Source organism: Hyperolius riggenbachi, chromosome 2 (assembly GCF_040937935.1).
Source record: "Hyperolius riggenbachi isolate aHypRig1 chromosome 2, aHypRig1.pri, whole genome shotgun sequence".
Taxonomy (NCBI): domain Eukaryota; kingdom Metazoa; phylum Chordata; class Amphibia; order Anura; family Hyperoliidae; genus Hyperolius; species Hyperolius riggenbachi.
Window position 1 is genome coordinate 234652755 of NC_090647.1, and position 13006 is coordinate 234665760.

The 13006-nt window shown below is 46.8% G+C and overlaps 1 protein-coding gene across 14 annotated transcripts in view; it reads right to left on the reverse strand.

Moving 5' to 3' along the window:
* The window catches only part of DMD (dystrophin), a 3066377-nt gene that overhangs the window by 1744307 nt on the left and 1309064 nt on the right, over positions 1-13006 (reverse strand). For all 14 annotated transcript variants that reach the window (XM_068268325.1, XM_068268327.1, XM_068268324.1 and 11 more), the window contains 2 exons: positions 11699-11833; positions 9195-9344 (listed from right to left, as the gene is read on the reverse strand). In XM_068268325.1, the coding sequence (XP_068124426.1) occupies positions 9195-9344; positions 11699-11833 (285 nt within the window). The remainder of the gene's footprint in view (positions 1-9194; positions 9345-11698; positions 11834-13006) is intronic.

The window sequence follows — 13006 nt, forward strand, 5'->3', positions numbered from 1 at the left end:
GCCACTGTTCGGGTTCTGCAGAACATCACCCTGTTCGGGTGATGTTCGAGTTCGGCCGAACACCTGACGGTGCTCGGCCAAACCGTTCGGCCACATGGCCGAACTAAGAGCGCATGGCCGAACGTTCCCCGAACGTTCGGCTAGCGCTGTGATTGGCCGAACGGGTCACGTGGTTCGGGCCCGAACGCGCTCTGATTGGCCGAACGGTCACGTGGTTCGGGTAAATAAATACCCAAACCACGTCATATCTCCGCCATTTCTCTGTGGGTTTAGCTTTGGGTAGGCAGGCAGGGTAGTTCGCTCTCCAGCCACGCTAGCCAGGGTCCCCCCCAGTCATTGTGTGTCACTGCTGGGAACAGTAGTACACCGCTCGCTCAGCCACACTATATATAGCATTGTTTACTGCCACTGTGTACCTCACTCAGCCACGCTATATATAGCATTGTGTTTTCTGACACTCTGTGTACACGGCTTAGCCTGACTATATAGCATTGTGTGTACTGCCACTGTGTACCTCGCTCAGCCACGCTATATATAGCATTGTGTTTACTGCCACTCTGTGTACACAGCTCAGCCAGACTACATAGCATTGTGTATACTGCCACTGTGCACCTCGCTCAGCCACGCTATATATAGCATTGTGTTTTCTGACACTCTGTGTACACGGCTTAGCCTGACTATATAGCATTGTGTGTACTGCCACTGTGCACCTCGCTCAGCCACGCTATATATAGCATTGTGTTTACTGCCACTCTGTGTTCACCGCTCAGCCAGACTATATACCATTGTTTACTGACACTCTGTGTACACGGCTCAGCCTGACTATATAGCATTGTGTGTACTGCCACTGTGCACCTCGCTCAGCCACGCTATATATAGCATTGTGTTTTCTGACACTCTGTGTACACGGCTTAGCCTGACTATATAGCATTGTGTGTACTGCCACTGTGCACCTCGCTCAGCCACGCTATATATAGCATTGTGTTTACTGCCACTCTGTGTACACCGCTCAGCCAGACTATATACCATTGTTTACTGACACTCTGTGTACACCGCTCAGCCAGACTATATACCATTGTTTACTGACACTCTGTGTACACGGCTCAGCCTGACTATATAGCATTGTGTGTACTGCCACTGTGCACCTCGCTCAGCCACGCTATATATAGCATTGTGTTTTCTGACACTCTGTGTACACAGCTTAGCCTGACTATATAGCATTGTGTGTACTGCCACTGTGCACCTCGCTCAGCCACGCTATATATAGCATTGTGTTTACTGCCACTCTGTGTACACCGCTCAGCCAGACTATATACCATTGTTTACTGACACTCTGTGTACACCGCACAGCCAGACTATATACCATTGTTTACTGACACTCTGTGTACACGGCTCAGCCTGACTATATAGCATTGTGTGTACTGCCACTGTGTACCTCGCTCAGCCACGCTATATATAGCATTGTTTACTGACACTCTGTGTACACGGCTCAGCCAGACTATATAGCATTGTGTGTACTGCCACTCTGTGTACACGGCTCAGCCAGACTATATATCATTGTGTGTACTGCCACTCTGTGTACACTGCTCAGCCAGACTATATAGCATTGTGTGTACTGCCACTCTATGTACACCGCTCAGCCAGACTATATAGCATTGTGTGTACTGCCACTCTGTGTACACCGCTCAGCCAGACTATATAGCATTGTGTGTACTGCCACTCTGTGTACACCGCTCAGCCAGACTATATACCATTGTTTACTGACACTCTGTGTACACTGCTCAGCCAGACTATATACCATTGTTTACTGACACTCTGTGTACACGGCTCAGCCAGACTATATAGCATTGTGTGTACTGCCACTCTGTGTACACGGCTCAGCCAGACTATATATCATTGTGTGTACTGCCACTCTGTGTACACCGCTCAGCCAGACTATATAGCATTGTGTGTACTGCCACTCTGTGTACACCGCTCAGCCAGACTATATAGCATTGTGTGTACTGCCACTCTGTGTACACCGCTCAGCCAGACTATATAGCATTGTGTGTACTGCCACTCTGTGTACACCGCTCAGCCAGACTATATAGCATTGTGTGTACTGCCACTCTGTGTACACCGCTCAGCCAGACTATATACCATTGTTTACTGCCACTCTGTGTACACCACTCAGCCAGACTATATACCATTGTTTACTGACACTCTGTGTACACCGCTCAGCCAGACTATATACCATTGTTTACTGACACTGTGTGTACACCGCTCAGCCAGACTATATAGCATTGTGTGTACTGCCACTGTGTACCTCGCTCAGGCACGCTATATATAGCATTGTTTACTGACACTCTGTGTACACGGCTCAGCCAGACTATATAGCATTGTGTGTACTGCCACTCTGTGTACACCGCTCAGCCAGACTTTATACATTGTGTGTACTGCCACTCTGTGTACACCGCTCAGCCAGACTATATAGCATTGTGTTTACTTCCACTCTGTGTCTGCTGGGCCTGGGAACAGTAGTACACCGCTCACCTGCCACTGTATAGCATTGTGCTCTGTGTCGCTGCTGGGAATAGTGGTACACCGCTCACCCGCCACTGTAAAGCATTGTGCTCTGTGTCGCTGCTGGGAATAGTGGTACTGTATAGCATTTCTGTACTGCCACTGTACTGCTGCCAGTCAGCGTGTACTGTAAGGATAAGTGAAATGAGGAAGAAATCCGGTGAAAGAGGAAGGGGCAAGGGAAGAGGTGTTTCCCCTGACGGTTCACGTACAGGCCACAGGGGAGCACCCAAGAAAACCCACTCAATACCGCCCATGTTGTCCAGGACAACAACCCTCACAGATCCAAAAGAACAGGACCAGATAATTACTTGGATTACCTCTCAAGCGTCCAGCAGTGGGTTAAGCAGCACCAGCACATCACGCACGAGGTCCGAGTCCTCAGCCAGTTACAAGGAGCCAGTGGGCACAAAGCTGACACAACCGGCAGCGACACCACGCACACAACTGCCAGATAACCAGTCTGATGAATTACCTCAGGACACAATGGGGTATTCACAGGAGCTATTCCCAGCCCAACAAACTTCCACCTTTCAAAGGTCAATGGAGGAACAGCCAGAAATGTTGTGCCCGGATTCACAACCATTAACTGTGGGAAATGCACCGCGCACTGAAATACAAGGCGAGTCCGAGGAGGACTCGGAAACCCAAATCCCAGAGCAAGTTGGGCAGGAGGGGTTGCAATTGCAGGAGGTCGGCCGACAAGATCTGGAAGACGACGTTGGAGTGAGCTGCGCAGAGGTTGTTCTGGGGAGCTCTACTCCACGGCGGCGGCCCCCCACAATGACATATGACGAGTTTGAGGAGATGGAAGAGGAGGGTATGGACAATGTGGACATAGACCCAGATTTTGTTTGTGAACGAGAACATCGCCGTCGTAGCAGCAGCACAGATGAGTCTGTTGAAGAACCCACTGCTGCACGAGTTCGCCTTGTGCCACAAGGTAGGCGGCGCGCAATTTCAGGCACCACAAGCATGGAAGTTCAAGTGAGAGGCAAAAGAGGAGCAAACAGAAATCGCCAGCAAGGAGGCAGGTGCTCCAAAGTCTGGGCTTTCTTTGAAGACTGCACTGAGGATCTTACCATGGCGATTTGCAAGGTGTGCAAGACCCGCCTGAGCAGGGGGAAAAGTATTAACAACCTCTCCACCACCAGCATGAGCCGCCACATGCTATCCAAACATCCCACTCTGTGGGCAAACGCGGCAGGACAGGGTACCAGCAACACTGCCTCCCTTGGGTTCACCAGACTCACCACCAGACCCGCCTCAGCAGCAGCAGTAGCCCAGCCATTGCGTGGTTCACAACATTCACAAACATCAGACGACGCTGACACTGTCACTTTCCGGAGTAGTGCTCTTGAGGTCTCCCAGTGTTCATCAAACACAACAACCAACAGCCCTTCCGTGTGCAGCGCTACGGTTCAGTTGTCTGTGTCGGAGATGTTTGAGCGCAAGAGGAAATTGCCAGCAAATGACCCCTGGGCCGTGGCAGTAACAGCCAGCATAGCCAAGCTTCTGGCCTGCGAAATGCTGCCATATCGAGTGGTGGAGACAAACAGCTTCAAGGGCATGATGTCAGTGGCCATCCCACGTTACGTGGTTCCCAGCCACTACCACTTTGCGCACTCTGCAGTGCCTGAGTTGCATGAGCACGTGGTCAGCAAAATAACCCGAAGCTTGAAGAATGCCGTTGCCTGCAAGGTTCACCTCACCACTGACACTTGGACGAGTGCGTTCGGACAGGGTCGATACATCTCCCTTACCGCGCACTGGGTGAACCTTGTGGAGCCTGGCAGCGATTCCTCACCTGCTACGGCGCGGGTGTTGCCCACGCCGCAAACAGCTGCACCGCCGTCCCTCCCACTGGATAACAACAGCAGCACCTACCTCTCTGACTCCTTCTCCTCCAACGCATCTCAAAGCTGTACCTCATCCGGAAACGCTAACCCAGCAGCAGTAGGATCGTGGAAGCAGTGCAGCACAGCTGTTGGCATGCGTCAGCAAGCGTTGCTGAAGCTGATCTGCCTTGGGGATAAGCAGCACACAGGGGAGGAAATTTGGAAGGGAATAAAGGAACAGACGGATTTGTGGCTGGCACCGCTGGACTTGAAACCGGGCATGGTTGTGTGTGATAATGGGAGTAATCTCATTCGCGCTTTAAGGTTGGCTAAGCTGACACACATCCCTTGCCTGGCGCACGTGATGAACCTAGTAGTTCAGCGGTTCCTGAGGACATACCCAGGCGTGGCCGATCTTCTGTTGAAGGTGCGTCGAGTGGCCAAACATTGTAGAAATTCCAGTACTGCTTCAGGGGCACTCGCCAAGATGCAGGAGCGCTTCAATCTCCCCCACCATCGCTTGCTGTGTGATGTCCCTACGCGCTGGAATTCTACGCTGCACATGCTAGCACGCTTTTGTGAGCAGAAGAGTGCAGTGATCCAGTACATGACGGCGCAGTACCGAGGCGCATCCGGACAGCTGCCAAGCTTCTGTGGATCCGATTGGGCCAACATGTTGGACCTCTGCCAAGTCCTCCAAAATTTTGAGCAATCCACGTTGCTTGTGAGCAGTGACAACTCTTCAGTCAGCATTACCATACCACTGCTGTGTTTACTGAAGAGGTCAATGTTGAAAATCAAGAAAACAGCTGTCATGATGCAACTGGGGGAATCTGAAGGAGAAAACGATCAGCGTGATGGTACCAACATCAGGCCATCCGCCTCAGGGAACGCTGGCCCCAGCAGCTATGACGAAGAAGAGGAGGAGGAACAGCTGGAGTTGGAGCAGGAATTTCATGCCACCACTGACGAGGGCCAGAGCGGTGCACGTTGGACTTCCACAATTCAGCGCGAATGGTCAGCAGAAGCAGACCAGGAGGAAGGTGACGACTATGATGCATCACAACAACTATCACAACGCTCACAAGAGGATGATGAGGATTCTGGTAGGACTCTTGCACACATGGCTCAATTCATGCTAGACTGCATTGAACGCGACCCATTGTGCGCATTCTGGACAACACCAATTACTGGGTTTATACCCTTCTGGATCCACGGTACAAACACAATGTTCCAAAACTGCTTGAAGAAAGAGTCAGACAGGTCAAAATGGAAGAATACCAGCAGGCCCTTGTGGAGACTTTAGAGAGGAGATTGACATCCTCCCCCTCCTCTAGCCAGTTGTACGCCGACAGACTGACTTCCGCAAACCCAGGACGACCAGGAGGGCAGCAAACAACGCAAGCCGCAGCTAGTGCCCAAAAGGGAATGGTATCGGCAGTGTCCTTGGAGTGGGAAAATTTTCTGACACCCATGCAGCAGCAGCCCACTGAACAGCAAGCGTGCAGATCCACCTCCAACACCGATCGCCTGGAGAAGATGGTCAAGGACTACATGTCAGATGACGTAGCTGTGTCGAACAATCCATCTGCACCCTTCAACTATTGGGTATCGAAGCTAGACACCTGGCACGAACTGGCAATGTACGCAATAGAGGTGCTGGCTTGCCCGGCAGCCAGCGTTATGTCGGAACGCTGTTTCAGTGCTGCCTGAGGCATCGTCACAGATCGGCGTATCCGCCTCTCCACAGAAAATGCAGACCGTCTGACTCAAATTAAAATGAATCAATCCTGGATTGGAAATGACTACGCAACACTCCAGGACCCCAACCAAGTAACATGACAAATGAACATCTGGGATGGTGTAGCGTTTCCGGTCCCTGTTTATTGAACCTCTCATCTGTATTACATTTATGACTGCATGGCGGCAAAAAGCATTGCTGCTATATCCGCACGCTTTTTGTCCTCATGCAAGGCCTGGGTTGTTGTGTCTCAAAAAGCATGGCCTTCTCCTCCTGCGCCTGCTCCTGTTCCATCACGTGTGCTGCTGCTGCTGCTGGGTTAGCGTTGCCGGTCCCTGTTTATGGAACCTCTTATCTTTATTACATTTATGACTGCATGGCGGTACAAAGCATGCTATCCGCACGCTTCTTGTCCTCATGCAAGGCCTGGGTTGTTGTGTCTCACAAAGCGTGGCCTTCTCCTCCTGCGCCTCCTCCTGTTCCATCACGTCTGCTGCTGCTGGGTTAGCGTTGCCGCGTGGTCCCTGTTTATTGAACCACTTATCTTTATTACATTTATGACTGCATGGCGGTACAAAGCATGCTATCCGCACGCTTCTTGTCCTCATGCAAGGCCTGGGTTGTTGTGTCTCACAAAGCGTGGCCTTCTCCTCCTGCGCCTCCTCCTGTTCCATCACGTCTGCTGCTGCTGGGTTAGCGTTGCCGCGTGGTCCCTGTTTATTGAACCACTTATCTTTATTACATTTATGACTGCATGGCGGTACTTCATGCAAGGCCTGGGTTGTTGTGTCTCACAAAGCGTGGCCTTCTCCTCCTGCGCCTCCTCCTGTTCCATCACGTCTGCTGCTGCTGGGTTAGCGTTGTCGCGTGGTCCCTGTTTATGGAACCTCTTATCTTTATTACATTTATGACTGCATGGCGGTACAAAGCATGCTATCCGCACGCTTCTTGTCCTCATGCAAGGCCTGGGTTGTTGTGTCTCACAAAGCGTGGCCTTCTCCTCCTGCGCCTCCTCCTGTTCCATCACGTCTGCTGCTGCTGGGTTAGCGTTGCCGCGTGGTCCCTGTTTATTGAACCACTTATCTTTATTACATTTATGACTGCATGGCGGTACAAAGCATGCTATCCGCACGCTTCTTGTCCTCATGCAAGGCCTGGGTTGTTGTGTCTCACAAAGCTTGGCCTTCTCCTCCTGCGCCACCCTCCTCCTGTTCCATCACGTGTGCTGCTGCTGGGTTAGCGTTACCGGTCCCTTTTCCTGGAACCTCTTATATATATTACATTTATGACTGCATGCCGACAAAAAGCATGTTACCTGTGCAAAGAAAACAGACATTTCCCGCATTTAAAAGACAGTTTTCCCTTTAAAACTTTAAAATCGATTTTCTCAAAAACTATAACATCTTTTTGCTAATTTTTTTTCCTCTTGTACCCACTCCCAAGGTGCACATACCCTGTAAATTTGGGGTATGTAGCATGTAAGGAGGCTTTACAAAGCACAAAAGTTCGGGTCCCCATTGACTTCCATTATGTTCGGAGTTCGGGTCGAACACCCGAACATCGCGGCCATGTTCGGCCTGTTCGGCCCGAACCCGAACATCTAGATGTTCGCCCAACACTACCTGTATCTTCATTCCCTATGACTTCCTCTAATCATCAAGGACATACAGTAGATATGTTTCTTGATAAACTGCTCAGATTTTAAGCTACAATGTATAACATGTGATTGGGGTCCAGAGGATGATGTCAGCGTTATAGCAGCACTTGGTGGTGGAATGGGGGTGATGGAAGAGTCTCCATTATCCTTCCACCATCAAGCGGTGCTGTAATGCTGACATCATTCTCTAGGTCCTGACCACATCGCATTTTATGATCAGGGCCCAGAAGAGGATGTCGGGATTACAGCGTGCTCGGTGGTGGAACAGGAAAGCCGTTCCTGTGTCCGGAACATTTAAATATGAAGCACTCCCTGCTGCTGTACATTAAGCTGCATTAGGAAGCCCAAGTTTAGACGACAGTGAGTGTGCTTTATGTTACAGTGGGGGGTATGGAGAGAGTGGTGGGTGCTGGCGAGTGGCGGCAGTGTCAGGGCACTTGCTATAGTAAGTATAACAAGCCCCAGAGCATCTTTGAATTTCCCTCCAGGTCTCCCTTTTGGTCTTTTAATTCCCATTGGTCTGTTAAAGGACCAATGTGTAGCCCAGGAGGGAATTTCAAAGATGCTCTGCCAGACTTTTTTATACTCAGTAAAGCAAGTGCCGGTGGTATTGGCCTGTGCAGAACTCTTCATTGTTCGTCATTAGCAAGAGGATATTAACGAGGAACATTTCCGAGGATGCTGTTGTGGTATTAACCAAAGGTAAGTATTTATGGATAATTTAGAACAATAAAGGACTTTTTGTAGTATTTTTATATACATTTTAAGTCTTTGTGGAAATGGGTAAGGGGTACATAACATCAGTATTCCTATACTAATTTCACCAGGGTAAGGGGCAGGCATCTGGGATTCTCTTTGTCCCCACTGTTTTCCATAACATACCCAGCAAAATGTGGTGCTTCTAGCATGTATGGGGGTTTTGCTATTAACTGTGAATGTCAGCACCATTGACTTTTTACAAATGTTATAACTTTTGCACAGTCAAATCAGGTCCCCGAGCCCAAAGGTCCTTATAGTATATGATTGTAGTGTACACCTTTAGCCAATACTGATACACACAGCACTGAGTATAGGGCCTTATTCCTCTTTTTTTCCTTCAAAAATATGTATTACTGTAGGAATAATTTAGTAACATGTATGATCAAAAAACTTTTTAATAAAGGTTCAAGGTCATTAACCTGTTGATCCTTTAATAAAGAAATGCAGTTGTCGACAGACATCACCTAAAATATAGCACATATCCCAATGGATTTTTTTCATGCATCTGTGAAAGCAGGTTCCTCAAGATGGTCAAATCTTGTTTTGGAAAATTAGCCTACGCATAGGGCCCCCCCCCCCTCATAAATTAAGTATAATTAGAAGTCAATCAGCATGTCCAATAACATTTATGGATTACCTCCTGATGTACTTCTTCCCAACGAGAATTGAATGTCTCCAGTTTTTCATTGATCAGTTCATCCATCACACCACCATCTGTCAAAGTCTGTGCAAGTTCTTTAATTTGATTGTGATTGTCTTCCGGGTGTTTCATAATTTTCTCTATGGACTGAGAGAAAAAAAAAAGAAAATGCATTATGAAAAGCACTAGAAAAATGACGGGTAAGGATTTGCGATATTGTAAATAGTAGTGAAAAAATATCAGAGCAACTGACAGAGGATCTTTCATGCATCAGTAACATCTGAATCACACATTTGAAACAGGCATTCAACAAATGCAGTCAAACTTATGTCAAATTTGTGATCCGTATGCTTGTTCAATGACTAAAATGATTAGAGGCAGATGACCAGCAGTACAGCAAGGCAATGTTCATTGTTTAAATGAAAATTAATATGGCAGCCTCCATATCTGTAAAGGACTGCTCTGCGCCTACTGGTGGGCGGATGTCTCGCTCCTCTCAGCAGCAGTATGGTTTGAGGCGGCGACAGAGGTAGTGTCAGCTGACAGGATAGTCAGCTGACACTTAGGCAGGGGTTTATGTAATAAATAATATTATGGTGGATGCTGACCCTGGCTGGGATTGAACCCTGGTCTCTCATGTGAGAGGCAATGCTCTTAACCACTATGCTACAGCTGACACACAGTCAGGATGTTTTGCTAATTAGTACTGGTTAGTCAGCTGACATGTATTGCCACCTGTGCCAGCTGATCTCTCTGTTACCTGACACTTACTCAGGATTAATGCCTGCGTGTGATTGGCTGTTGTGTGCATGTGGCCGGCCACTGATTGGATGCTGTCAGTATTTAAACCTTGCTGTGACAGTTGCATGTTGCCCGTGATAGCTCTAGCTTTCTGGTTGCTGGGTGCTCTGTATACCTGCTCTTGTTATATTGGATTTCTGGATTTCGACCTCGGCTTGTTGTCTGCTGCCTGAACCGACCTATTGCCTGGATTATCGTTACGAGTGTTTGCTGCCTGGTTTGAACTCGGATATGTTCTTTGACCTCTCTTCTGCCTAGCCCTCCTGCACTGCGATATCTCTGTTTACCCATGTATAACCCTGGACTGTTGCTGGACTTTGCTACTCTTTGTTCTTGTTTAGGCCTGGAAGTTTATTTGCTCACCCTGCATTCAGCTTCAAAGGCCTGGGTGTAACAGAAGTGTCATACTCAATAATTTTTTACAATAATTACTTCTGTCCCACAGATGAGGCCTGCTTTTTTCCCTCTGTTTTAGCATGCAAGGGCTCACTACAGTGATTACAGCTTGTCTGAAGTATTTGTTAGCTGCTTACAATTCCTCTTTTCAGTTTAGCGTTTTCTCAAAATACACAGCCCTTTCCTCCCTTTAGCAAAGGGAAAAACTACTGTGAAGAGGAGGTGGCTACTTATACTGATTAGCTTTCACTTCTAGCAATATTAACTTGAACACTTCTGTATCCAGTGCATTGTTTTTATCTAAATGTTTTATCAAGGGGAGACTGTATTTTAAGCTAAACATAGCCCTGGATTCACAAAGCAAGTGTTATTTTGATCCCAGACCTTGACATTAATCTGGGCCCAAAAATATGTTTTATTTATTCTTTCTACTAGGAAACACATAAGAAAACTCATCTTGCAAACCTGACTTGTTTGTAAGAAGTCCTCATTGATGATGCATGCACCTGGCTGTTTGCAAGCACACAACCACAAAATTATTAATTAAATGCTGTAATAATTTATCTGGGTCAGGTTTGGAGAGTAACTCATGCTCGCCTATTGTCTCCAGCTGAGGAGATAATTGTATGGTTTAACCATCTCTGCTGTGGTGGACTGCCACTAATAGCCAGCGGTACAGGTTAACTCAAGGTAAACCTCAGGTTTGCTAATCCCTGATTTGGACTAAGGGAGTCATTTATTGTAGCAGTAACTCTATGAGCCAGAACGGTTTTAGGTAAAAATTGGACCATAACAAAAATGAACACGGGACTCCTTAAATGCCAGTAATGTACTTACCACAAAGATTTTGTGACTTCCACAGTCCCAGACTTGGCAACCCCTAAGGGGTTTGGGGCCCTGTTCAATTTTGCAGCTTAACCCCATAAAAGCACTGTCCCTTTATGATGATACAATAAGCTTTGCATGAAATATAATTAAAAAAAAGTATAAAAAAGAATGTGCCTTGCGTCAGCCACATTATGTACAGCAGATTCAATAATTTAACATCTGAATGCAATCACGCTGCCAAAAGAATGGAATAGGTTTACTGAAAGAAGAGTTGGTTTTTATGCGTTTGAGACTCCTATTCTAGCAGGGTGCTGTTTTCGATTCTCAACGCTGCTTTATAGCTCAACTTTACAGACAATTGTTCAACCAACATGACTATTAGTTCTTTGTTATCTTTCACTGCATAGTCAGTCATATACTTGGATACTTAATGACCAATGAGTCCAATTGCTAACTACACTGAGCCGAAAACATACCTTCATAGTCTGTGAAATTTCCTCGGGTGATCCCTTTACACCTTCTGTCGCTTTTAACTTCACCTCAACTTCATCAAGCCACCTGTTTTCAGCTTCTAGATAGAATAACAGCTCTTGCCAACATTTCCATACTTCCTATTAAATTAAGAAGATTTATGTGTGTTATAATCAGCTGCAAAACTCTGAAGTTTTGATTTTATGTGGAAAATGTAAGCACATTACTTCAGAACATGACAATGTTCTGTACAAATGTGCATATATTTTTCACATAAAAGTGTAACACTTATTTTCTATACTCCTAACTATATTCAGTCATTAAGAATTAGATACATCATGTGACAGAGAAAACAACACAACAAATAATTACATGAGCAGAATTGTTCTGTAATGGCAACAAGTAAACATTCTGTCAACGTGACATCTCTGTCAGCATGGCTTCTGACTGGAAATAAAGGATCACTAAACAAAAATCAATTCTGTATTTATGGCACCTTGTATTTTTCTAGCAACACAACACCTTTCATGCTCATAGCAACAGGGCACTATTCTATGGCATGCTTCTGTTATAGTTCAAATGATCTGAAAAAAAAAATCAGAAGAAAGGTGTTCCTTGTGTTGTATGGATCAGAGGTTTCTCATCCCTGATAGAAAGTTGTTCACCTTATGTAGTGGCTGATAAAGTCAATACTGACCAATCAGCTAATATTACTTGATGATGTTATGCATCACTATATGCATTACATCTCAATACCAATTGTCTCATCCTGACAATCCTCTTTCCTGGGAACTGGCAGGAAGGCTGTCAAGGCTCACCCATAGTTCCAGTCTGAATTGTCAATAATTATAAATGGATTTCCAATGACCAAGATTATTTAAAGGAAAACTAAGGTAAAAACAAACAAACAAAAAAAAAGCTTTACAAACCAGAGGCTTCTCCCAGCCCCTAGAAATCTGTATAGTCCCTCCCTGACATTCTGTTCTCCTCCAGGATCCCACTTTCACTTATGGAAGGCCACCAACCCAGGCCAGGGTTGCGGGGTTCTGCTCATGCAATCACATGTGCAGTAGTGCTGGCAGGGGTCTAGTCCTGGGAAAAGAAGTGAGTGGACTCACCTGGAGAACCTCTGCGTGGTCAAGCACACCGTGGGCGTGGTCATGGGTGGGGCCAAATATACATGACCTTAGCAGTGATGTAAAAGGTCTGCCAAGGAAGTTTGAGCTCTGCCGTAGTGTATCACCCAAAAATTGATGTAATCTGACAGCATTTCACCAAAAAGACACATAATCTGGTAGAAGTTCCTCCAAAAT